Source organism: Oncorhynchus gorbuscha, unplaced genomic scaffold (genome assembly GCF_021184085.1).
Source record: "Oncorhynchus gorbuscha isolate QuinsamMale2020 ecotype Even-year unplaced genomic scaffold, OgorEven_v1.0 Un_scaffold_1152, whole genome shotgun sequence".
Taxonomy (NCBI): domain Eukaryota; kingdom Metazoa; phylum Chordata; class Actinopteri; order Salmoniformes; family Salmonidae; genus Oncorhynchus; species Oncorhynchus gorbuscha.
In genome coordinates this window covers 10368-38219 of record NW_025746018.1, presented here as the reverse complement: position 1 = coordinate 38219, position 27852 = coordinate 10368, and the positions used below count along the sequence as shown (strand labels likewise).

At 50.1% G+C, this 27852-nt stretch overlaps 1 protein-coding gene across 1 annotated transcript; it reads right to left on the bottom strand.

The window, feature by feature from the left end:
* Positions 1–27514, bottom strand: LOC124021632 (serine hydroxymethyltransferase, cytosolic-like). The gene is made up of 9 exons (XM_046336770.1): positions 27461–27514; positions 19785–19945; positions 15967–16048; positions 11592–11804; positions 7690–7803; positions 5856–5978; positions 3918–4034; positions 3558–3668; positions 1–1900 (listed from the first exon to the last, which is right to left on the bottom strand). Exons 2-9 carry the CDS (start codon positions 19887–19889, stop codon positions 1728–1730), a joined length of 1038 nt encoding a protein of 345 aa, XP_046192726.1. The 5' UTR covers positions 19890–19945; positions 27461–27514; the 3' UTR covers positions 1–1727.
* Positions 27515–27852: the final 338 nt, after the last annotated feature.

Below are 27852 nucleotides of genomic sequence, written 5' to 3'. Positions count from 1 at the left end.
TGTGGTCCACATCTGTGAGTTTTATTGGGTTTCATTACATTAAACCGTTCAGGCAGGGGACAAACCAGTCAGTCAAACCAGTCAGTCAAACCAGTCAGACAAACCGTTAAGGCAGGGGACAAACCAGTCAGTCAAACTGTTAAGGCAGGGGACAAACCAGTCAGTCAAACCGTTCAGGCAGGGGACAAACCAGTCAGTCAAACCGTTCAGGCAGGGGACAAACCAGTCAGTCAAACCGTTCAGGCAGGGGACAAACCAGTCAGTCAAACCAGTCAGACAAACCGTTAAGGCAGGGGACAAACCAGTCAGTCAAACTGTTAAGGCAGGGGACAAACCAGTCAGTCAAACTGTTAAGGCAGGGGACAAACCAGTCAGTCAAACCGTTCAGGCAGGGGACAAACCAGTCAGTCAAACCGTTCAGGCAGAGAAGGAAACAGTCAGTCAAACCAGTCAGTCAAACCGTTCAGGCAGGGGACAAACCAGTCAGTCAAACCAGTCAGACAAACCGTTAAGGCAGGGGACAAACCAGTCAGTCAAACTGTTAAGGCAGGGGACAAACCAGTCAGTCAAACTGTTAAGGCAGGGGACAAACCAGTCAGTCAAACTGTTAAGGCAGAGGACAGCAGAGAAGGAAACAGTCAGTCAAACTGTTAAGGCAGGGGACAAACCAGTCAGTCAAACTGTTAAGGCAGGGGACAAACCAGTCAGTCAAACCGTTCAGGCAGGGGACAGCAGAGAAGGAAACAGTCAGTCAAACCGTTAAGGCAGAGGACAAACCAGTCAGTCAAACCGTTAAGGCAGGGGACAAACCAGTCAGTCAAACCGTTTAGGCAGAGGACAGCAGAGAAGGAAAGTCAGTCAGTCAAACCGTTAAGGCAGGGGACAAACCAGTCAGTCAAACCGTTGAGACAGAGGACAAACCAGTCAGTCAAATCGTTGAGACAGAGGACAAACCAGTCAGTCAAACCGTTGAGACAGAGGACAAACCAGTCAGTCAAACCGTTAAGGCAGGGGACAAACCAGTCAGTCAAACCGTTTAGGCAGAGGACAGCAGAGAAGGAAAGTCAGTCAGTCAAACCGTTAAGGCAGGGGACAAACCAGTCAGTCAAACCGTTGAGACAGAGGACAAACCAGTCAGTCAAATCGTTGAGACAGAGGACAAACCAGTCAGTCAAACCGTTGAGACAGAGGACAAACCAGTCAGTCAAACCGTTAAGGCAGGGGACAAACCAGTCAGTCAAACCGTTTAGGCAGAGGACAGCAGAGAAGGAAACAGTCAGTGAAACCGTTAAGGCAGAGGACAAACCAGTCAGTCAAACCGTTAAGGCAGGGGACAAACCAGTCAGTCAAACCGTTTAGGCAGAGGACAGCAGAGAAGGAAAGTCAGTCAGTCAAACCGTTAAGGCAGGGGACAAACCAGTTAGTCAAACCGTTTAGGCAGAGGACAGCAGAGAAGGAAACAGTCAGTCAAACCGTTAAGGCAGGGGACAAACCAGTTAGTCAAACCGTTTAGGCAGAGGACAGCAGAGAAGGAAACAGTCAGTCAAACCGTTTAGGCAGGGGACAAACCAGTTAGTCAAACCGTTTAGGCAGAGGACAGCAGAGAAGGAAACAGTCAGTCAAACCGTTTAGGCAGAGGACAAACCAGTCAGTCAAACCGGTAAGACAGAGGACAGCAGAGGTATGATGATGTGGCAGGTGACAGAAAACAACTTGAAAACAGGTCTTTAAAGTTCCTCCAGACCAGGCATGGGGAACCCCCCAGCGAAAGCCTCCACCTCCCCCCTCAGCTCTGCTACCCTCTCCTGGTGCTTCCCCTCCCCTGCCAGGGCCTCCTTAAACTCCTTCAGGGTCGCCTTGGGCTGCAGAGAGGCCTGGATGTCCAGGGTCATCTGGATACCTGTAAGGAGAACGAGGGGTGAGAGGTCAAGGGGTTAGAGGTGGCCTTGGTCTGCTAGCTGGACATCTAGGGTCAGCACTATGTCTATAGACACAGAGGTCAGGGGTTAGAGGTGGCCTTGGTCTGCTAGCTGGACATCTGGGGTCAGCACTATGTCTATAGACACAGAGGTCAGGGGTTAGGGGTGGCCTTGGTCTGCTAGCTGGACATCTAGGGTCAGCACTATGTCTATAGACACAGAGGTCAGGGGTTAGAGGTGGCCTTGGTCTGCTAGCTGGACATCTAGGGTCAGCACTATGTCTATAGACACAGAGGTCAGGGGTTAGGGGTGGCCTTGGTCTGCTAGCTGGACATCTAGGGTCAGCACTATGTCTATAGACACAGAGGTCAGGGGTTAGAGGTGGCCTTGGTCTGCTAGCTGGACATCTAGGGTCAGTACTATGTCTATAGACACAGAGGTCAGGGGTTAGGGGTGGCCTTGGTCTGCTAGCTGGACATCTAGGGTCAGTACTATGTCTATAGACACAGAGGTCAGGGGTTAGGGGTGGCCTTGGTCTGCTAGCTGGACATCTGGGGTCAGCACTATGTCTATAGACACAGAGGTCAGGGGTTAGAGGTGGCCTTGGTCTGCTAGCTGGACATCTAGGGTCAGCACTATGTCTATAGACACAGAGGTCAGGGGTTAGAGGTGGCCTTGGTCTGCTAGCTGGACATCTAGGGTCAGTACTATGTCTATAGACACAGAGGTCAGGGGTTAGGGGTTAGGGGTGGCCTTGGTCTGCTAGCTGGACATCAAGGGTCAGCACTATGTCTATAGACACAGAGGTCAGGGGTTAGGGGTTAGAGGTGGCCTTGGTCTGCTAGCTGGACATCTAGGGTCAGCACTATGTCTATAGACACAGAGGTCAGGGGTTAGGGGTGGCCTTGGTCTGCTAGCTGGACATCTAGGGTCAGCACTATGTCTATAGACACAGAGGTCAGGGGTTAGAGGTGGCCTTGGTCTGCTAGCTGGACATCTAGGGTCAGTACTATGTCTATAGACACAGAGGTCAGGGGTTAGGGGTGGCCTTGGTCTGCTAGCTGGACATCTAGGGTCAGTACTATGTCTATAGACACAGAGGTCAGGGGTTAGGGGTGGCCTTGGTCTGCTAGCTGGACATCTGGGGTCAGCACTATGTCTATAGACACAGAGGTCAGGGGTTAGAGGTGGCCTTGGTCTGCTAGCTGGACATCTAGGGTCAGCACCATGTCTATAGACACAGAGGTCAGGGGTTAGAGGTGGCCTTGGTCTGCTAGCTGGACATCTAGGGTCAGTACTATGTCTATAGACACAGAGGTCAGGGGTTAGGGGTTAGGGGTGGCCTTGGTCTGCTAGCTGGACATCTAGGGTCAGCACTATGTCTATAGACACAGAGGTCAGGGGTTAGGGGTTAGGGGTGGCCATGGTCTGCTAGCTGGACATCTAGGGTCAGCACTATGTCTATAGACACAGAGGTCAGGGGTTAGGGGTGGCCTTGGTCTACTAGCTGGACATCTAGGGTCAGCACTATGTCTATAGACAAAGAGGTCAGGGGTTAGGGGTTAGAGGTGGCCTTCGTCTGCTAGCTGGATATCTAGGGTCAGCACTATGTCTATAGACACAGAGGTCAGGGGTCACCTCTGTGGATGAACTCTGCGACCTTCCTGAAGTCGTCTTCAACCATTCCTCTGGAGGTCAGAGCAGGAGAGCCGAACCTCAGACCGCTGGGACGCAACGCACTCTTATCACCTACACACACACACACACACACACACATTATGTATATACACACACACACACACACACACACACATTATGTATATACACACACACACACACATTATGTATATACACACACACACACACACACACACACACACACACACACACACACACACACACACACACACACACACACACACACAGACACACACATATACAGACAACTGGGACACGGAGCACTCTCACCACCTACAGAGGACTGTGTCTGTTACTTACCTGGACAGGTGTTCTTGTTGCAGGCGATGGCAGCAGCTTCTAGAACCTTCTCAGCTCGTCCACCGTCCGTCCCGTTGGGCCTCAGGTCCAGTAAGATCAGATGGTTATCAGAACCCCCTGGAGAACATTAACACAACCATACAGCAACATTAACACAACCCTACAGCAACATTAACACAACCCTACAGCAACCTACAGCAACATTAACACAACCCTACAGCAACATTAACACAACCCTACAGCAACATTAACAACATTAACACAACCCTACAGCAACATTAACACAACCCTACAGCAACATTAACACAACCCTACAGCAACATTAACACAACCCTACAGCAACATTAACACAACCCTACAGCAACATTAACACAACCCTACAGCAACATTAACACAACCCTACAGCAACATTAACACAACCCTACAGCAACATTAACACAACCCTACAGCAACATTAACACAACCCTACAGCAACATTAACACAACCCTACAGCAACATTAACACAACCCTACAGCAACATTAACACAACCCTACAGCAACATTAACACAACCCTACAGCAACATTAACACAACCCTACAGCAAACATTAACACAACCCTACAGCAACATTAACACAACCCTACAGCAACATTAACACAACCCTACAGCAACATTAACACAACCCTACAGCAACATTAACACAACCCTACAGCAACATTAACACAACCCTACAGCAACATTAACACAACCCTACAGCAACATTAACACAACATTAACACAACCCTACAACAACATTAACACAACCCTACAGCAACATTAACACAACCCTACAGCGACATTAACACAACCCTACAGCGACATTAACACAACCCTACAGCGACATTAACACAACCCTACAGCGACATTAACACAACCCTACAGCGACATTAACACAACCCTACAGCAACATTAACACAACCCTACAGCAACATTAACACAACCCTACAGCAACATTAACACAACCCTACAGCAACCTACAGCAACATTAACACAACCCTACAGCAACATTAACACAACCCTACAGCAACATTAACACAACCCTACAGCAACATTAACACAACCCTACAGCAACATTAACACAACCCTACAGCAACATTAACACAACCCTACAGCAACATTAACACAACCCTACAGCAACCTACAGCAACATTAACACAACCCTACAGCAACATTAACACAACCCTACAGCAACATTAACACAACCCTACAGCAACATTAACACAACCCTACAGCAACATTAACACAACCCTACAGCAACATTAACACAACCCTACAGCAACATTAACACAACCCTACAGCAACATTAACACAACCCTACAGCAACATTAACACAACCCTACAGCAACATTAACACAACCCTACAGCAACATTAACACAACCCTACAACAACATTAACACAACCCTACAGCAACATTAACACAACCCTACAGCAACATTAACACAACATTAACACAACCCTACAACAACATTAACACAACCCTACAGCAACATTAACACAACCCTACAGCAACATTAACACAACCCTACAGCAACATTAACACAACCCTACAGCAACATTAACACAACCATACAGCAACATTAACACAACCATACAGCAACATTAACACAACCCTACAGCAACATTAACACAACCCTACAGCAACCTACAGCAACATTAACACAACCCTACAGCAACATTAACACAACCCTACAGCAACATTAACAACATTAACACAACCCTACAGCAACATTAACACAACCCTACAGCAACATTAACACAACCCTACAGCAACATTAACAACCCTACAGCAACATTAACACAACCCTACAGCAACATTAACACAACCCTATAGCAACATTAACACAACCCTACAACAACATACATCAACATTAACACAGGTTACAGTCTGTTAACCACAACCATGACATTATTGTCTCACCGGTGACGATCTTGTACCCGTGGTTGATGAGGGCGTTGGCCATAGCTCTGCAGTTAGAGAGTACCTGGTACTGATACGCCTTAAACTCTGGGGTAAGAGCCTGCTTCAGGGCCACCGCCACACCTAGAGAAACATTCACACACATTAACACACTAACCCTTAAACTCTGGGGTCAGAGCCTGCTTCAGGGCCACCACCACACCTAGAGAAACATTCACACACATTAACACACTAACCCTTAAACTCTGGGGTCAGAGCCTGCTTCAGGGCCACCGCCACACCTAGAGAAACATTAACTCTTAAACTCTGGGGTCAGAGCCTGCTTCAGGGCCACCACCTAGAGAAACATTAACCCTTAAACTCTGGGGTCAGAGCCTGCTTCAGGGCCACCACCACACCTAGAGAAACATTAACCCTTAAACTCTGGGGTCAGAGCCTGCTTCAGGGCCACCGCCTAGAGAAACATTAACCCTTAAACTCTGGGGTCAGAGTCTGCTCCACCTGGAGAAACACTAACCCTTAAACTCTGGGGTCAGAGCCTGCTCCACCTGGAGAAACATTAACGCTTAAACTCTGGGGTCAGAGCCTGCTCCACCTAGAGAAACATTAACCCTTAAACTCTGGGGTTAGAGCCTGCTCCACCTGGAGAAACATTAACCCTTAAACTCTGGGGTCAGAGTCTGCTCCACCTGGAGAAACACTAAACTCTGGGGTCAAACTTAACTGGGGGTCAGAGCCTGCTCCACCTGGAGAAACATTAACGCTTAAACTCTGGGGTCAGAGCCTGCTCCACCTAGAGAAACATTAACCCTTAAACTCTGGGGTTAGAGCCTGCTCCACCTGGAGAAACATTAACCCTTAAACTCTGGGGTAAGAGCCTGCTCCACCTGGAGAAACATTAACCCTTAAACTCTGGGGTCAGAGCCTGCTCCACCTGGAGAAACATTAACCCTTAAACTCTGGGGTCAGAGCCTGCTCCACCTGGAGAAACATTAACCCTTAAACTCTGGGGTCAGAGCCTGCTCCACCTGGAGAAACATCAACCCTTAAACTCTGGGGTCAGAGCCTGCTCCACCTGGAGAAACATTAACCCTTAAACTCTGGGGTCAGAGCCTGCTCCACCTGGAGAAACATTAACCCTTAAACTCTGGGGTCAGAGCCTGCTCCACCTGGAGAAACATTAACCCTTAAACTCTGGGGTCAGAGCCTGCTCCACCTGGAGAAACATTAACCCTTAAACTCTGGGGTCAGAGCCTGCTTCAGGGCCACCACCTGGAGAAACATTCATATTACCTGTCATAGTGAGGTGTCCTGGCTACTGTACCTGTCATAGTGAGGTGTCCTGGCTACTGTACCTGTCATAGTGAGGTGTCCTGGCTACTGTACCTGTCATAGTGAGGTGTCCTGGCTACTGTACCTGTCATAGTGAGGTGTCCTGGCTACTGTACCTGTCATAGTGAGGTGTCCTGGCTACTGTACCTGTCATAGTGAGGTGTCCTGGCTACTGTACCTGTCATAGTGAGGTGTCCTGGCTACTGTACCTGTCATAGTGAGGTGTCCTGGCTACTGTACCTGTCATAGTGAGGTGTCCTGGCTACTGTACCTGTCATAGTGAGGTGTCCTGGCTACTGTACCTGTCATAGTGAGGTGTCCTGTCTACTTTACCTGTCATAGTGAGGTGTCCTGTCTACTTTACCTGTCATAGTGAGGTGTCCTAGCTACTTTACCTGTGTTAGTGCGGTTGTGAGGTTTCCTTGTTAATATCCACCTTAGAGATGTCTGTGTAGGTGCCTGTATATAAAGCCAATATAGGTGTCCAGAGAAGTGCCTGTACCTGCGATGGCGTGGTTGTGGGGTCCTCCCTGTAGTCCTGGGAACACTGCCTGGTTGATGAGAGACTCCAGATTATACAGAGTCTCCTTTCCCTTAGGGTCCACACTACGTATTCCTGGAGGACAGGGACACAGAGAGAGACCAGCATGACACACACACTAAACCCCACAGAGAGAGAGACCAGCATGACACACACACTAAACCCCACAGAGAGAGAGACCAGCATGATACACACACTAAACCCCACAGAGAGAGACCAGCATGATACACACACTAAACCCCACAGAGAGAGACCAGCATGATACACACACTAAACCCCACAGAGAGAGAGACCAGCATGATACACACACTAAACCCCACAGAGAGAGAGAGACCAGCATGATACACACACTAAACCCCACACAGAGAGAGAACAGCATGACACACACACTAAACCCCACAGAGAGAGACCAGCATGATACACACACTAAACCCCACAGAGAGAGAGACCAGCATGACACACACACTAAACCCCACAGAGAGAGACCAGCATGACACACACACTAAACCCCACAGAGAGAGACCAGCATGACACACACACTAAACCCCACAGAGAGAGACCAGCATGATACACACACTAAACCCCACAGAGAGAGACCAGCATGATACACACACTAAACCCCACACAGAGAGAGAGACCAGCATGATACACACACTAAACCCCACAGAGAGAGAGACCAGCATGACACACACACTAAACCCCACAGAGAGAGAGACCAGCATGACACACACTAAACCCCAGAGAGAGAGAGACCAGCATGACACACACACTAAACCCCACAGAGAGAGAGACCACCATGATACACACACTAAACCCCACAGAGAGAGAGACCAGCATGACACACACACTAAACCCCACAGAGAGAGACCAGCATGGTACACACACTAAACCCCAGAGTGAGAGAGACCAGCATGATACACACACTAAACCCCACAGAGAGAGAGACCAGCATGACACACACACTAAACCCCACAGAGAGAGACCAGCATGACACACACACTAAACCCCACAGAGAGAGAGACCAGCATGATACACACGCTAAACCCCAGAGAGAGAGAGACCAGCATGATACACACACTAAACCCCACAGAGAGAGAGTCCAGCATGATACACACACTAAACCCCACACAGAGAGAGAGACCAGCATGATACACACACTAAACCCCACAGAGAGAGAGACCAGCATGACACACACACTAAACCCCACAGAGAGAGAGACCAGCATGATATACACGCTAAACCCCAGAGAGAGACCAGCATGATACACACACTAAACCCCACAGAGAGAGATCAACATGATACACACACTAAACCCCACACAGAGAGAGAGACCAGCATGATACACACACTAAACCCCACAGAGAGAGATCAACATGATACACACATTAAACCCCAGAGAGAGAGAGAGAGACCAGCATGATACACACACCTAAACCCCACAGAGAGAGAGAGACCAGCATGATACACACACTAAACCCCACAGAGAGAGACCAGCATGATACACACACTAAACCCCACAGAGAGAGAGACCAGCATGATACACACACTAAACCCCACAGAGAGAGACCAGCATGATACACACACTAAACCCCACAGAGAGAGAGACCAGCATGATACATACACTAAACCCCAGAGAGAGAGAGACCAGCATGATACACACACTAAACCCCACAGAGAGAGAGACCAGCATGATACACACACTAAACCCCACAGAGAGAGAGAGACCAGCATGATACACACACTAAACCCCACAGAGAGAGAGACCAGCATGATACACACACTAAACCCCACAGAGAGAGAGACCAGCATGATACACACACTAAACCCCACAGAGATAGAGACCAGCATGATACACACACTAAACCTCACACAGAGAGAGACCAGCATTATACACACACTAACCCCCACAGAGAGACCAGCATGATACACACACTACACCCCACAGAGAGAGAGAGAGACCAGCATGGTACACACACTAAACCCCACAGAGAGAGAGACCAGCATGATACACACACTAAACCCCACAGAGAGAGAGACCAGTATGATACACACACTAAACCCCACAGAGAGAAAGACCAGCATGATACACACACTAAACCCCAGAGAGAGAGAGACCAGCATGATACACACACTAAACCCCACAGAGAGAGAGACCAGCATGATACACACACTAAACCCCATAGAGAGAGAGACCAGCATGATACACACACAAAACCCCACAGAGAGAGAGAGACCAGCATGATACACACACTAAACCCCACAGAGAGAGAGACCAGCATGACACACACACTAAACCCCACAGAGAGAGAGACCAGCATGACACACACTAAACCCCAGAGAGAGAGAGACCAGCATGACACACACACTAAACCCCACAGAGAGAGAGACCACCATGATACACACACTAAACCCCACAGAGAGAGAGACCAGCATGACACACACACTAAACCCCACAGAGAGAGACCAGCATGGTACACACACTAAACCCCAGAGTGAGAGAGACCAGCATGATACACACACTAAACCCCACAGAGAGAGAGACCAGCATGACACACACTAAACCCCACAGAGAGAGAGAGACCAGCATGATACACACACTAAACCCCACAGAGAGAGAGTCCAGCATGATACACACACTAAACCCCACACAGAGAGAGAGACCAGCATGATACACACACTAAACCCCACAGAGAGAGAGAGACCAGCATGACACACACACTAAACCCCACAGAGAGAGAGACCAGCATGATATACACGCTAAACCCCAGAGAGAGAGACCAGCATGATACACACACTAAACCCCACAGAGAGAGATCAACATGATACACACACTAAACCCCACAGAGAGAGAGACCAGCATGATACACACACTAAACCCCACACAGAGAGAGAGACCAGCATGATACACACACTAAACCCCACACAGAGAGAGAGACCAGCATGATACACACACTAAACCCCACAGAGAGAGATCAACATGATACACACATTAAACCCCAGAGAGAGAGAGAGACCAGCATGATACACACACCTAAACCCCACAGAGAGAGAGAGACCAGCATGATACACACACTAAACCCCACAGAGAGAGACCAGCATGATACACACACTAAACCCCACAGAGAGAGAGACCAGCATGATACACACACTAAACCCCACAGAGAGAGACCAGCATGATACACACACTAAACCCCACAGAGAGAGAGACCAGCATGATACATACACTAAACCCCAGAGAGAGAGAGACCAGCATGATACACACACTAAACCCCACAGAGAGAGAGACCAGCATGATACACACACTAAACCCCACAGAGAGAGAGAGACCAGCATGATACACACACTAAACCCCACAGAGAGAGAGAGACCAGCATGATACACACACTAAACCCCACAGAGAGAGAGACCAGCATGATACACACACTAAACCCCACAGAGATAGAGACCAGCATGATACACACACTAAACCTCACACAGAGAGAGACCAGCATTATACACACACTAACCCCCACAGAGAGAGACCAGCATGATACACACACTACACCCCACAGAGAGAGAGAGACCAGCATGGTACACACACTAAACCCCACAGAGAGAGAGACCAGCATGATACACACACTAAACCCCACAGAGAGAGAGACCAGTATGATACACACACTAAACCCCACAGAGAGAAAGACCAGCATGATACACACACTAAACCCCAGAGAGAGAGAGACCAGCATGATACACACACTAAACCCCACAGAGAGAGAGACCAGCATGATACACACACTAAACCCCATAGAGAGAGAGACCAGCATGATACACACACAAAACCCCACAGAGAGAGACCAGCATTATACCCCCCCTCCTCTCCGTACCCTTTCTGTAGAAGATGACCCCAGAGCGACAGCCCCGCAGCGTCTTGTGGGTCGTCGTGGAGACCACGTCACAGTACTCGAACGGAGACGGGACGACCCCGGCCGCCACCAGTCCGCTGATGTGTGCCATGTCGGCCAATAGGAAAGCTCCGTTCTCATCGGCGATACGACGCAGCCGAGCGTAGTCGAGGTTACGGGAATAACAGCTGGTACCTGCAGAGAAGACAGGAACGATTAACAGGAAACGGTCTCAGTTTTTTCAACCTCATCCTCAGCACCATTCCCAACATCAACTGTGAAAATTACAGATTTCAATGTTTTGTAGTTAAAAAGATGCACCAAACGATGGCAAAAGTTTTTTTTTTTTTTTTTTTACAGATAATGACATTGGAAAGTCCTGGACAAGATATTTCAACAGGAGATTCTGTGTCTGAGAAACCAGGCCCAAATGATACAACAGGAGATTCTGTGTCTGGGAAACCAGGCCCAAATGATACAACAGGAGATTCTGTGTCTGGGAAACCAGGCCCAAATGATACACCAGGAGATTCTGTGTCTGGGAAACCAGGCCCAAATGATACACCAGGAGATTCTGTGTCTGGGAAACCAGGCCCAAATGATACACCAGGAGATTCTGTGTCTGGGAAACCAGGCCCAAATGATACAAGGCAAATGATACAACAGGAGATTCTGTGTCTGGGAAACCAGGCCCAAATGATACAACAGGAGATTCTGTGTCTGGGAAACCAGGCCCAAATGATACAACAGGAGATTCTGTGTCTGGGAAACCAGGCCCAAATGATACAACAGGAGATTCTGTGTCTGGGAAACCAGGCCCAAATGATACAACAGGAGATTCTGTGTCTGGGAAACCAGGCCCAAATGATACAACAGGAGATTCTGTGTCTGGGAAACCAGGCCCAAATGATACAACAGGAGATTCTGTGTCTGGGAAACCAGGCCCAAATGATACAACAGGAGATTCTGTGTCTGAGAAACCAGGCCCAAATGATACAACAGGAGATTCTGTGTCTGGGAAACCAGGCCCAAATGATACAATGTCAACAGGAAATTCTGTGTCTGAGAAACCAGGCCCAAATGATACAACAGGAGATTCTGTGTCTGGGAAACCAGGCCCAAATGATACACCATGAGATTCTGTGTCTGGGAAACCAGGCCCAAATGATACACCAGGAGATTCTGTGTCTGGGAAACCAGGCCCAAATGATACACCATGAGATTCTGTGTCTGGGAAACCAGGCCCAAATGATACACCAGGAGATTCTGTGTCTGGGAAACCAGGCCCAAATGATACAACAGGAGATTCTGTGTCTGGGAAACCAGGCCCAAATGATACAACAGGAGATTCTGTGTCTGGGAAACCAGGCCCAAATGATACAATGTCAACAGGAGATTCTGTGTCTGGGAAACCAGGCCCAAATGATACAACAGGAGATTCTGTGTCTGGGAAACCAGGCCCAAATGATACAACAGGAGATTCTGTGTCTGGGAAACCAGGCCCAAATGATACAATGTCAAACAGGAGATTCTGTGTCTGGGAAACCAGGCCCAAATGATACAACAGGAGATTCTGTGTCTGGGAAACCAGGCCCAAATGATACAGGAGATTCTGGAGAAACCAGGCCCAAATGATACACAAGATTCTGTGTCTGGGAAACCAGGCCCAAATGATACAATGTCAGGAGATTCTGTGTCTGGGAAACCAGGCCCAAATGATACAACAGGAGATTCTGTGTCTGGGAAACCAGGCCCAAATGATACAACAGGAGATTCTGTGTCTGGGAAACCAGGCCCAAATGATACAACAGGAGATTCTGTGTCTGGGAAACCAGGCCCAAATGATACAACAGGAGATTCTGTGTCTGGGAAACCAGGCCCAAATGATACAACAGGAGATTCTGTGTCTGGGAAACCAGGCCCAAATGATACAATGTCAACAGGAGATTCTGTGTCTGGGAAACCAGGCCCAAATGATACAACAGGAGATTCTGTGTCTGGGAAACCAGGCCCAAATGATACAACAGGAGATTCTGTGTCTGGGAAACCAGGCCCAAATGATACAAGGAGATTCTGTGTCAAACAGGAGATTCTGTGTCTGAGAAACCAGGCCCAAATGATACAACAGGAGATTCTGTGTCTGGGAAACCAGGCCCAAATGATACAACAGGAGATTCTGTGTCTGGGAAACCAGGCCCAAATGATACAACAGGAGATTCTGTGTCTGGATACAACAGGAGATTCTGAAACCAGGCCTGTGTCAAAAATGATACAACAGGAGATTCTGTGTCTGGGAAACCAGGCCCAAATGATACAACAGGAGATTCTGTGTCTGGGAAACCAGGCCCAAATGATACAATGTCAACAGGAGATTCTGTGTCTGGGAAACCAGGCCCAAATGATACAACAGGAGATTCTGTGTCTGGGAAACCAGGCCCAAATGATACAACAGGAGATTCTGTGTCAAACCAGGAGATTCTGTGTCTGGGAAACCAGGCCCAAATGATACAATGTCAACAGGAGATTCTGTGTCTGAGAAACCAGGCCCAAATGATACAACAGGAGATTCTGTGTCTGGGAAACCAGGCCCAAATGATACAACAGGAGATTCTGTGTCTGGGAAACCAGGCCCAAATGATACAACAGGAGATTCTGTGTCTGGGAAACCAGGCCCAAATGATACAACAGGAGATTCTGTGTCTGGGAAACCAGGCCCAAATGATACAACAGGAGATTCTGTGTCTGGGAAACCAGGCCCAAATGATACAACAGGAGATTCTGTGTCTGGGAAACCAGGCCCAAATGATACAATGTCAACAGGAGATTCTGTGTCTGGGAAACCAGGCCCAAATGATACAACAGGAGATTCTGTGTCTGGGAAACCAGGCCCAAATGATACAACAGGAGATTCTGTGTCTGGGAAACCAGGCCCAAATGATACAATGTCAACAGGAGATTCTGTGTCTGGGAAACCAGGCCCAAATGATACAACAACAGGAGATTCTGTGTCTGGGAAACCAGGCCCAAATGATACAATGTCAACAGGAGATTCTGTGTCTGGGAAACCAGGCCCAAATGATACAACAGGAGATTCTGTGTCTGAGAAACCAGGCCCAAATGATACAACAGGAGATTCTGTGTCTGGGAAACCAGGCCCAAATGATACAACAGGAGATTCTGTGTCTGGGAAACCAGGCCCAAATGATACAATTCTGTCAAACCAGGAAATGATTCTGTGTCTGGGAAACCAGGCCCAAATGATACAACAGGAGATTCTGTGTCTGGGAAACCAGGCCCAAATGATACAACAGGAGATTCTGTGTCTGGGAAACCAGGCCCAAATGATACAACAGGAGATTCTGTGTCTGAGAAACCAGGCCCAAATGATACAACAGGAGATTCTGTGTCTGGGAAACCAGGCCCAAATGATACAACAGGAGATTCTGTGTCTGGGAAACCAGGCCCAAATGATACAATGTCAACAGGAGATTCTGTGTCTGGGAAACCAGGCCCAAATGATACAACAGGAGATTCTGTGTCTGGGAAACCAGGCCCAAATGATACAATGTCAACAGGAGATTCTGTGTCTGGGAAACCAGGCCCAAATGATACAACAGGAGATTCTGTGTCTGAGAAACCAGGCCCAAATGATACAACAGGAGATTCTGTGTCTGGGAAACCAGGCCCAAATGATACAATGTCAACAGGAGATTCTGTGTCTGAGAAACCAGGCCCAAATGATACAACAGGAGATTCTGTGTCTGGGAAACCAGGCCCAAATGATACAACAGGAGATTCTGTGTCTGGGAAACCAGGCCCAAATGATACAATGTCAACAGGAGATTCTGTGTCTGGGAAACCAGGCCCAAATGATACAATGTCAACAGGAGATTCTGTGTCTGGGAAACCAGGCCCAAATGATACAATGTCAACAGGAGATTCTGTGTCTGGGAAACCAGGCCCAAATGATACAACAGGAGATTCTGTGTCTGGGAAACCAGGCCCAAATGATACAACAGGAGATTCTGTGTCTGGGAAACCAGGCCCAAATGATACAACAGGAGATTCTGTGTCTGGGAAACCAGGCCCAAATGATACAATGTCAACAGGAGATTCTGTGTCTGAGAAACCAGGCCCAAATGATACAACAGGAGATTCTGTGTCTGGGAAACCAGGCCCAAATGACACAACAGGAGATTCTGTGTCTGAGAAACCAGGCCCAAATGACACAACAGAATCTCTAGTCTGATCTATAGTCTGATTGGACACAATGTGATACAGCTGGCGACAGGACCTGCTGGTGGTGTGTGTGTGTGTGTGTGTATATGATGATGATGATGGTGGTGGTGTGTGTTACCTGCGATGATCAGTCTAGGGTGGAACAGCCGGGCGTTCTCCTCCAGTCGGTCGTAGTTGATGAGACCAGTGTCTGGATCTACCTGATACAACACAGATTAACGTCACTAGGATCTACCTGATACAACACAGGTTAACGTCACTAGGATCTACCTGATACAACACAGATTAACGTCACTAGGATCTACCTGATACAACACAGATTAACGTCACTAGGATCTACCTGATACAACACAGATTAACGTCACTAGTCGTAGTTGATGAGACCAGTGTCTGGATCCACCTGATACAACACAGATTAACGAGCGTCACTTTGTTAATCTGGGGGAACCCCTTCGGCACCTTGTCGAGTCCATGACTTTATACATCTGTCAGCAACGGCTGAAACATAATCCACTCATTTGAAAAGGGTTGTCCACATACATTTGTCTACAAAGAAAGAAAATTGCCCCCAATTCAGAAATGGAGAAAGAGGAGAGAAAGCTCTAGAAATGTTTAGAAAGCTCTAGAAAGCTACCGTTATCTGCTGCCTCTTCAACAAGAAGCCACATTGATCCTACGATCCAGAAATACACTTCCCTCCCACACCCCTCCCACATCCCTCCCCTCCCCACCCCCTCCCCCTCCCACACCCCTCCCACATCCCTCCCCTCCCCACCCTCCCCTCCCACATCCCCTCCCACATCCCCCTCCCACATCCCCCTCCCACAGACCAAAAAAAAAAATCACCCTCCAAAAAAAGCATGGCCCCTTCTCCGGAATGCCACCCGATCCCAGTGGCCGAAGCATCGCATTTCTGTTTAGGCAGCACTGTATAGAAAACAACCCCCGAGAGCCACAGAACGACCGAATTAGCACCACGCACAGCCACCACAAACGCCTTGAAAATGTCTCTTTCCCATAGGCTGGTACTATCTACGTCATCATCAGCAGTTAAATACCATCATGGTAGACGCGTTTACAGCTGGTTGGCTTTGATCACGTGATCTCTGAAATTCAAACCGATTTGGAGAAAGAAAAAAAATCAAGCCCAACTTTTAGAATAACTTTATAAGAATTGATTTAAGAATTTGTAAATTTGGGAATGTTTTCTTAGGGGTGCTCCAAGTTACTATTCTATGTGTTTCTGCCATTGAGAAATCAAAGGACTCAAAGGAGGAACACTCCGGGACTCGGAGGAGGAACACTCCGGGGCTCGGAGGAGAACACCCGGGGCTCGGAGGAGGAACACTCCGGGGCTCGGAGGAGGAACACTCCGGGGCTCGGAGGAGGAACACTCCGGGGCTCGGAGGAGGAACACTCCGGGGCTCGGAGGAGGAACACTCCGGGGCTCGGAGGAGGAACACTCCGGGGCTCGGAGGAGGAACACTCCGGGGCTCGGAGGAGGAACACTCCGGGACTCGGAGGAGGAACACTCCGGGACTCGGAGGAGGAACACTCCGGGACTCGGAGGAGGAACACTCCGGGACTCGGAGGAGGAACACTCCGGGACTCGGAGGAGGAACACTTTATAAGACTCAGAGGAGGAACACTGGGACTCAGAGGAGGAACACTCCGGGACTCAGAGGAGGAACACTCTATGGACTCAGAGGAGGAACACTCCGGGACTCAGAGGAGGAACACTCCGGGACTCAGAGGAGGAACACTCCGGGACTCAGAGGAGGAACACTCCGGGACTCAGAGGAGGAACACTCCGGGACTCAGAGGAGGAACACTCCGGGACTCAGAGGAGGAACACTCAGAGGAGGAACACTCAGAGGAGGAACACTCAGAGGAGGAACACTCAGAGGAGGAACACTCAGAGGAGGAACACTCAGAGGAGGAACACTCAGAGGAGGAACACTCAGAGGAGGAACACTCAGAGGAGGAACACTCAGAGGAGGAACACTCAGAGGAGGAACACTCAGAGGAGGAACACTCAGAGGAGGAACACTCAGAGGAGGAACACTCAGAGGAGGAACACTCAGAGGAGGAACACTCAGAGGAGGAACACTCAGAGGAGGAACACTCAGAGGAGGAACACTCAGAGGAGGAACACTCAGAGGAGGAACACTCAGAGGAGGAACACTCCGAGGAGGAACACTCCGAGGAGGAACACTCCGAGGAGGAACACTCCGGGAACGGAACACTCCGGGAACGGAACACTCCGGGAACGGAACACTCCGGGAACGGAACACTCCGGGTACTTTAAGGAACACTCCGGGTACTTTAAGGAACACTCCGGGTACTTTAAGGAACACTCCGGGTACTTTAAGGAACACTCCGGGTACTTTAAGGAACACTCCGGGTACTTTAAGGAACACTCCGGGTACTTTAAGGAACACTCCGGGTACTTTAAGGAACACTCCGGGTACTTTAAGGAACACTCCGGGTACTTTAAGGAACACTCCGGGTACTTTAAGGAACACTCCGGGTACTTTAAGGAACACTCCGGGTACTTTAAGTCTTTAGTGATTTGAACACCAAGGAAGTTCGCGACCCGGAAACCTGACCAATAAAATGAGGCCCGATCCAGAACGACTGCAGACGATCTTAGATCTTTGGTCTACAGTATGGAAAGCCTTCGAAAGGTCAATAAAGAGGGCTGCACAGTACCTCCGTCCTATCCAGTCCCTTTACCACATCATTTAAATCAGCCAATCAGGTGTTGAGGATGGGTAAAGGTCAGTGAGACAACTCCGTGTGGTCAAGGCCTTTGCACAGCAACAATGTTGCAACATAAAGACAACACTGACACAACCAACTAACCGTGTCAAGGTCCATCTTTGGTGTGATGACATAACGGTGCATCAGACAGTCTGTTCTCGCCGTGGTTACCTTGGCTGGACAGGCAGGCAGAAGGACGTTGATCTCAAATAAACTGTGTGGTGTGTCTCTGCTCCTCTCCTCTCTCTCTGCTCCTCTCTCTATGCTCTTGCTCCTCTCTCTCTGCTCCTCTCTCTCTGCTCCTCTCTCTCTCTGCTCCTCTCTCTCTCTGCTCCTCTCTCTCTCTGGCTCCTCTCTCTATGCCCCTCTCTCTATGCTCCTCTCTCTATGCTCTGGCTCCTCTCTCTCTGCTCCTTTCTCTCTGCTCCTCTCTCTCTGCTCCTTTCTCTCTGCTCCTTTCTCTCTGCTCCTCTCTCTATGCTCCTCTCTCTATGCTCCTCTCTCTCTGCCCCTCTCTCTATGCTCCTCTCTCTATGCTCCTCTCTCGCTGCTCCTCTCTCTATGCTCCTCTCTCTCTCTATGCTCCTCTCTCTCTCTATGCTCCTCTCTCTCTCTATGCTCCTCTCTCTCTATGCTCCTCTCTCTCTATGCTCCTCTCTCTCTATGCTCCTCTCTCTCTATGCCCCTCTCTCTATGCTCCTCGCTATGTGTTGTTGTTGTTTACCTTGTAGGGCATGGACTCAAAGAAGACGGATGTGTTGTTGTTTACCTTGTAGGGCATGGACTCAAAGAAGATGGATGTGTTGTTGTTTACCTTGTAGGGCATGGACTCAAAGAAGACGGATGTGTTGTTGTTTACCTTGTAGGGCATGGACTCAAAGAAGATGGATGTGTTGTTGTTTACCTTGTAGGGCATGGACTCAAAGAAGACGGATGTGTTGTTGTTTACCTTGTAGGGCATGGACTCAAAGAAGATGGATGTGTTGTTGTTGTTGTTTACCTTGTAGGGCATGGACTCAAAGAAGACGGATGTGTTGTTGTTTACCTTGTAGGGCATGGACTCAAAGAAGATGGATGTGTTGTTGTTGTTGTTGTTTACCTTGTAGGGCATGGACTCAAAGAAGACGGGTGTGTTGTTGTGTCTCAGTGTGTGTTGTTGTTGTTGTTGTTTACCTTGTAGGGCATGGACTCAAAGAAGATGGATGTGGCAGAGATCTTCTTCTTGTCCGTCATGAAGCCGTGCGTCAGGTGACCTCCGTCGGGGAGGTCCAGACCCATGATCCTCCCATGAGGCTCCACGATCGCCGTGTACACAGCAAAGTTAGCAGGGGAGCCTACAAACACATCGTCTAGTTAGACCCTACAGAGCTGTACTGGGATGGCCTGGTTACACCTAGTTAGACCCTACAGAGCTGTACTGGGATGGCCTGGTTACACCTAGTTAGACCCTACAGAGCTGTACTGGGATGGCCTGGTTACACCTCCACCTAGTTAGACCCTACAGAGCTGTACTGGGATGGCCTGGTTACACCTCCACCTAGTTAGACCCTACAGAGCTGTACTGGGATGGTCTGGTTACACCTCCACCTAGTTAGACCCTACAGAGCTGTACTGGGATGGCCTGGTTACACCTAGTTAGACCCTACAGAGCTGTACTGGGATGGCCTGGTTACACCTAGTTAGACCCTACAGAGCTGTACTGGGATGGCCTGGTTACACCTCCACCTAGTTAGACCCTACAGAGCTGTACTGGGATGGCCTGGTTACACCTAGTTAGACCCTACAGAGCTGTACTGGGATGGTCTGGTTACACCTCCACCTAGTTAGACCCTACAGAGCTGTACTGGGATGGCCTGGTTACACCTAGTTAGACCCTACAGAGCTGTACTGGGATGGCCTGGTTACACCTAGTTAGACCCTACAGAGCTGTACTGGGATGGCCTGGTTACACCTAGTTAGACCCTACAGAGCTGTACTGGGATGGCCTGGTTACACCTAGTTAGACCCTACAGAGCTGTACTGGGATGGCCTGGTTACACCTAGTTAGACCCTACAGAGCTGTACTGGGATGGCCTGGTTACACCTCCACCTAGTTAGACCCTACAGAGCTGTACTGGGACGGCCTGGTTACACCTAGTTAGACCCTACAGAGCTGTACTGGGATGGCCTGGTTACACCTCCACCTAGTTAGACCCTACAGAGCTGTACTGGGATGGCCTGGTTACACCTAGTTAGACCCTACAGAGCTGTACTGGGATGGCCTGGTTACACCTAGTTAGACCCTACAGAGCTGTACTGGGATGGCCTGGTTACACCTCCACCTAGTTAGACCCTACAGAGCTGTACTGGGACGGCCTGGTTACACCTAGTTAGACCCTACAGAGCTGTACTGGGATGGCCTGGTAACACCTAGTTAGACCCTACAGAGCTGTACTGGGACGGCCTGGTAACACCTAGTTAGACCCTACAGAGCTGTACTGGGATGGCCTGGTTACACCTAGTTAGACCCTACAGAGCTGTACTGGGACGGCCTGGTAACACCTAGTTAGACCCTACAGAGCTGTACTGGGATGGCCTGGTTACACCTAGTTAGACCCTACAGAGCTGTACTGGGATGGCCTGGTTACAGCTAGTTAGACCCTACAGAGCTGTACTGGGATGGCCTGGCTACACCTCCACCTAGTTAGACCCTACAGAGCTGTACTGGGATGGCCTGGTTTCACCTCCACCTAGTTAGACCCTACAGAGCTGTACTGGGATGGCCTGGTTACACCTAGTTAGACCCTACAGAGCTGTACTGGGATGGCCTGGTTACACCTAGTTAGACCCTACAGAGCTGTACTGGGATGGCCTGGTTACACCTAGTTAGACCCTACAGAGCTGTACTGGGATGGCCTGGTTACACCACCTAGTTAGACCCTACAGAGCTGTACTGGGATGGCCTGGTTACACCTCCACCTAGTTAGACCCTACAGAGCTGTACTGGGATGGCCTGGTTACACCTCCACCTAGTTAGACCCTACAGAGCTGTACTGGGATGGCCTGGTTACACCTAGTTAGACCCTACAGAGCTGTACTGGGATGGCCTGGTTACACCTAGTTAGACCCTACAGAGCTGTACTGGGATGGCCTGGTTGTACAGCTGGCCTCCACCTAGTTAGACCCTACAGAGCTGTACTGGGATGGCCTGGTTACACCTAGTTAGACCCTACAGAGCTGTACTGGGATGGCCTGGTTACACCTAGTTAGACCCTACAGAGCTGTACTGGGATGGCCTGGTTACACCTAGTTAGACCCTACAGAGCTGTACTGGGATGGCCTGGTTACACCTAGTTAGACCCTACAGAGCTGTACTGGGATGGCCTGGTTACACCTAGTTAGACCCTACAGAGCTGTACTGGGATGGCCTGGTTACACCTACAGTTAGACCCTACAGAGCTGTACTGGGATGGCCTGGTTACACCTAGTTAGACCCTACAGAGCTGTACTGGGATGGCCTGGTTACACCTCCACCTAGTTAGACCCTACAGAGCTGTACTGGGATGGCCTGGTTACACCTAGTTAGACCCTACAGAGCTGTACTGGGATGGCCTGGTTACACCTCCACCTAGTTAGACCCTACAGAGCTGTACTGGGATGGCCTGGTTACACCTAGTTAGACCCTACAGAGCTGTACTGGGATGGCCTGGTTACACCTAGTTAGACCCTACAGAGCTGTACTGGGATGGCCTGGTTACACCTAGTTAGACTCCACCTGGTTACAGTTAGACCCTACAGAGCTGTACTGGGATGGCCTGGTTACACCTAGTTAGACCCTACAGAGCTGTACTGGGATGGCCTGGTTACACCTAGTTAGACCCTACAGAGCTGTACTGGGATGGCCTGGTTACACCTCCACCTAGTTAGACCCTACAGAGCTGTACTGGGATGGCCTGGTTACACCTAGTTAGACCCTACAGAGCTGTACTGGGATGGCCTGGTTACACCTAGTTAGACCCTACAGAGCTGTACTGGGATGGCCTGGTTACACCTCCACCTAGTTAGACCCTACAGAGCTGTACTGGGATGGCCTGGTTACACCTAGTTAGACCCTACAGAGCTGTACTGGGATGGCCTGGTTACACCTACCCTACAGAGCTGTAGGGACCCTACAGAGCTGTACTGGGATGGCCTGGTTACACCTCCACCTAGTTAGACCCTACAGAGCTGTACAGAGCTGGGGGATGGCCTGGTTACACCTCCACCTAGTTAGACCCTACAGAGCTGTACTGGGATGGCCTGGTTACACCTAGTTAGACCCTACAGAGCTGTACTGGGATGGCCTGGTTACACCTAGTTAGACCCTACAGAGCTGTACTGGGATGGCCTGGTTACACCTAGTTAGACCCTACAGAGCTGTACTGGGATGGCCTGTTAGACCCTTACACCTCCACCTAGTTAGACCCTACAGAGCTGTACTGGGATGGCCTGGTTACACCTAGTTAGACCCTACAGAGCTGTACTGGGATGGCCTGGTTACACCTCCACCTAGTTAGACCCTACAGAGCTGTACTGGGATGGCCTGGTTACACCTAGTTAGACCCTACAGAGCTGTACTGGGATGGCCTGGTTACACCTAGTTAGACCCTACAGAGCTGTACTGGGATGGCCTGGTTACACCTAGTTAGACCCTACAGAGCTGTACTGGGATGGCCTGGTTACACCTAGTTAGACCCTACAGAGCTGTACTGGGATGGCCTGGTTACACCTAGTTAGACCCTACAGAGCTGTACTGGGATGGCCTGGTTACACCTAGTTAGACCCTACAGAGCTGTACTGGGATGGCCTGGTTACACCTAGTTAGACCCTACAGAGCTGTACTGGGATGGCCTGGTTACACCTAGTTAGACCCTACAGAGCTGTACTGGGATGGCCTGGTTACACCTCCACCTAGTTAGACCCTACAGAGCTGTACTGGGATGGCCTGGGATTACACCTAGTTAGACCCTACAGAGCTGTACTGGGATGGCCTGGTTACACCTAGTTAGACCCTACAGAGCTGTACTGGGATGGCCTGGTTACACCTAGTTAGACCCTACAGAGCTGTACTGGGATGGCCTGGTTACACCTAGTTAGACCCTACAGAGCTGTACTGGGATGGCCTGGTTACACCTAGTTAGACCCTACAGAGCTGTACTGGGATGGCCTGGTTACACCTCCACCTAGTTAGACCCTACAGAGCTGTACTGGGATGGCCTGGTTACACCTAGTTAGACCCTACAGAGCTGTACTGGGATGGCCTGGTTACACCTAGTTAGACCCTCAGAGCTGTACTGGGACCTGGTTAGTTAGACCCTACAGAGCTGTACTGGGATGGCCTGGTTACAGACCCTCAGAGCTGTACTGGGATGGCCTGGTTACACCTAGTTAGACCCTACAGAGCTGTACTGGGATGGCCTGGTTACACCTAGTTAGACCCTACAGAGCTGTACTGGGATGGCCTGGTTACACCTCCACCTAGTTAGACCCTACAGAGCTGTACTGGGATGGCCTGGTTAGACCCTCACTGTACTGGGATGGCCTGGTTACCTAGTTAGACCCTACAGAGCTGTACTGGGATGGCCTGGTTACACCTCCACCTAGTTAGACCCTACAGAGCTGTACTGGGATGGCCTGGTTACACCTAGTTAGACCCTACAGAGCTGTACTGGGATGGCCTGGTTACACCTAGTTAGACCCTACAGAGCTGTACTGGGATGGCCTGGTTACACCTAGTTAGTTAGACCCTACAGAGCTGTACTGGGATGGCCTGGCTGTACTGGGACCTGGTTACACCTAGTTAGACCCTACAGAGCTGTACTGGGATGGCCTGGTTACACCTAGTTAGACCCTACAGAGCTGTACTGGGATGGCCTGGTTACACCTAGTTAGACCCTACAGAGCTGTACTGGGATGGCCTGGTTACACCTAGTTAGACCCTACAGAGCTGTACTGGGATGGCCTGGTTACACCTAGTTAGACCCTACAGAGCTGTACTGGGATGGCCTGGTTACACCTAGTTAGACCCTACAGAGCTGTACTGGGATGGCCTGGTTACACCCCTCCACCTAGTTAGACCCTACAGAGCTGTACTGGGATGGCCTGGTTACACCTAGTTAGACCCTACAGAGCTGTACTGGGATGGCCTGGTTACACCTAGTTAGACCCTACAGAGCTGTACTGGGATGGCCTGGTTACACCTCCACCTAGTTAGACCCTACAGAGCTGTACTGGGATGGCCTGGTTACACCTAGTTAGACCCTACAGAGCTGTACTGGGATGGCCTGGTTACACCCCACAGAGCTGTAGTGGCCTAGACCCTACAGAGCTGTACTGGGATGGCCTGGTTACACCTAGTTAGACCCTACAGAGCTGTACTGGGATGGCCTGGTTACACCTAGTTAGACCCTACAGAGCTGTACTGGGATGGCCTGGTTACACCTAGTTAGACCCTACAGAGCTGTACTGGGATGGCCTGGTTACACCTCCACCTAGTTAGACCCTACAGAGCTGTACTGGGATGGCCTGGTTACACCTAGTTAGACCCTACAGAGCTGTACTGGGATGGCCTGGTTACACCTAGTTAGACCCTACAGAGCTGTACTGGGATGGCCTGGTTACACCTAGTTAGACCCTACAGAGCTGTACTGGGATGGCCTGGTTACACCTCCACCTAGTTAGACCCTACAGAGCTGTACTGGGATGGCCTGGTTACACCTCCACCTAGTTAGACCCTACAGAGCTGTACTGGGATGGCCTGGTTACACCTCCACCTAGTTAGACCCTACAGAGCTGTACTGGGATGGCCTGGTTACACCTAGTTAGACCCTACAGAGCTGTACTGGGATGGCCTGGTTACACCTAGTTAGACCCTACAGGGCTGTACTGGGATGGCCTGGTTACACCTAGTTAGACCCTACAGAGCTGTACTGGGATGGCCTGGTTACACCTAGTTAGACCCTACAGAGCTGTACTGGGATGGCCTGGTTACACCTAGTTAGACCCTACAGAGCTGTACTGGGATGGCCTGGTTACACCTAGTTAGACCCTACAGAGCTGTACTGGGATGGCCTGGTTACACCTAGTTAGACCCTACAGAGCTGTACTGGGATGGCCTGGTTACACCTCCACCTAGTTAGACCCTACAGAGCTGTACTGGGATGGCCTGGTTACACCTAGTTAGACCCTTAGACCCTGGTTACACCTAGTTAGACTGAGCTGTACTGGGATGGCCTGGTTACACCTAGTTAGACCCTACAGAGCTGTACTGGGATGGCCTGGTTACAACTAGTTAGACCCTACAGAGCTGTACTGGGATGGCCTGGTTACACCTCCACCTAGTTAGACCCTAGTTAGACCCTACAGAGCTGTACTGGGATGGCCTGGTTACACCTAGTTAGACCCTACAGAGCTGTACTGGGATGGCCTGGTTACACCTAGTTAGACCCTACAGAGCTGTACTGGGATGGCCTGGTTACACCTAGTTAGACCCTACAGAGCTGTACTGGGATGGCCTGGTTACACCTCCACCTAGTTAGACCCTACAGAGCTGTACTGGGATGGCCTGGTTACACCTAGTTAGACCCTACAGAGCTGTACTGGGATGGCCTGGTTACACCTCCACCTAGTTAGACCCTACAGAGCTGTACTGGGATGGCCTGGTTACACCTAGTTAGACCCTACAGAGCTGTACTGGGACGGCCTGGTTACACCTAGTTAGACCCTACAGAGCTGTACTGGGATGGCCTGGTTACACCTAGTTAGACCCTACAGAGCTGTACTGGGATGGCCTGGTTACACCTAGTTAGACCCTACAGAGCTGTACTGGGATGGCCTGGTTACAGCTAGTTAGACCCTACAGAGCTGTACTGGGAGGGCCTGGTTACACCTCCACCTAGTTAGACCCTACTACCTGAGTATGTGTCTCTGTAGTGGGGGGTACTACCTGAGTATGTGTCTCTGTGTAGTGGGGGGTACTACCTGAGTATGTGTCTCTGTGTAGTGGGGGGGGTACTACCTGAGTATGTGTCTCTGTGTAGTGGGGGGTACTACCTGAGTATGTGTCTCTGTGTAGTGGGGGGTACTACCTGAGTATGTGTCTCTGTGTAGTGGGGGGGTACTACCTGAGTATGTGTCTCTGTGTAGTGGGGGGTACTACCTGAGTATGTGTCTCTGTGTAGTGGGGGGTACTACCTGAGTATGTGTCTCTGTGTAGTGGGGGGGTACTACCTGAGTATGGCTGTACGTAGTGGGGGGAGGTCCCCACTTGTCAGCGTCCAGTCCGTAGGCCTCCAGAGTGGGGGTTACTACCTGAGTATGTGTCTCTGTGTAGTGGGGGGTACTACCTGAGTATGTGTCTCTGTGTAGTGGGGGGTACTACCTGAGTATGTGTCTCTGTGTAGTGGGGGGGGGGGGGGGGGTACTACCTGAGTATGTGTCTCTGTGTAGTGGGGGGGGGGGTACTACCTGAGTATGTGTCTCTGTGTAGTGGGGGGGGGTAATACCTGAGTATGTGTCTCTGTGTAGTGGGGGGTAATACCTGAGTATGTGTCTCTGTGTAGTGGGGGGTACTACCTGAGTATGTGTCTCTATGTAGGGGGGTACTACCTGAGTATGGCTGTAGTGTTAACTCCCACTTGTCAGCGTCCAGTCCGTAGGCCTCCAGAGTGGGGGGGTACTACCTGAGTAGGGCTGTAGTGGTTAACTCCCCACTTGTCAGCGTCCAGTCCGTAGGCCTCCAGAGTGGGGGGTACTACCTGAGTATGGCTGTGTACGTTAACTCCCCACTTGTCAGCGTCCAGTCCGTAGGCCTCCAGAGTGGGGGGTACTACCTGAGTATGGCTGTACGTTAACTCCCCACTTGTCAGCGTCCAGTCCGTAGGCCTCCAGAGTGGGGGTACTACCTGAGTATGGCTGTACGTTAACTCCCCACTTGTCAGCGTCCAGTCCGTAGGCCTCCAGAGTGGGGGGTACTACCTGAGTATGGCTGTACGTTAACTCCCCACTTGTCAGCGTCCAGTCCGTAGGCCTCCAGAGTGGGGGGGGTACTACCTGAGTAGGGCTGTGTATGCTAACTCCCACTTGTCAGCGTCCAGTCCGTAGGCCTCCAGAGTGGGGGTACTACCTGTGTAGGGCTGTACGTTAACTCCCCACTTGTCAGCGTCCAGTCCGTAGGCCTCCAGAGTGGGGGGGGTACTACCTGAGTAGGGCTGTACGTTAACTC

What these genes read in the sequence shown, in the direction of transcription:
- LOC124021632 (XM_046336770.1), bottom strand. Translation starts at nt 19,889, where the DNA reads ATGGGTCTGGACCTCCCCGACGGAGGTCACCTGACGCACGGCTTCATG. An exon ending in CCACAACCACGCCATCGCAG is followed by an intron (nt 5,979 to 7,689) that starts GTACAGGCACTT and finishes ATGTTTCTCTAG; the next exon opens with GTGTGGCGGTGGCCCTGAAG. An exon ending in CGGGTACAAGATCGTCACCG is followed by an intron (nt 4,035 to 5,855) that starts GTGAGACAATAA and finishes AATGTTCTCCAG; the next exon opens with GGGGTTCTGATAACCATCTG.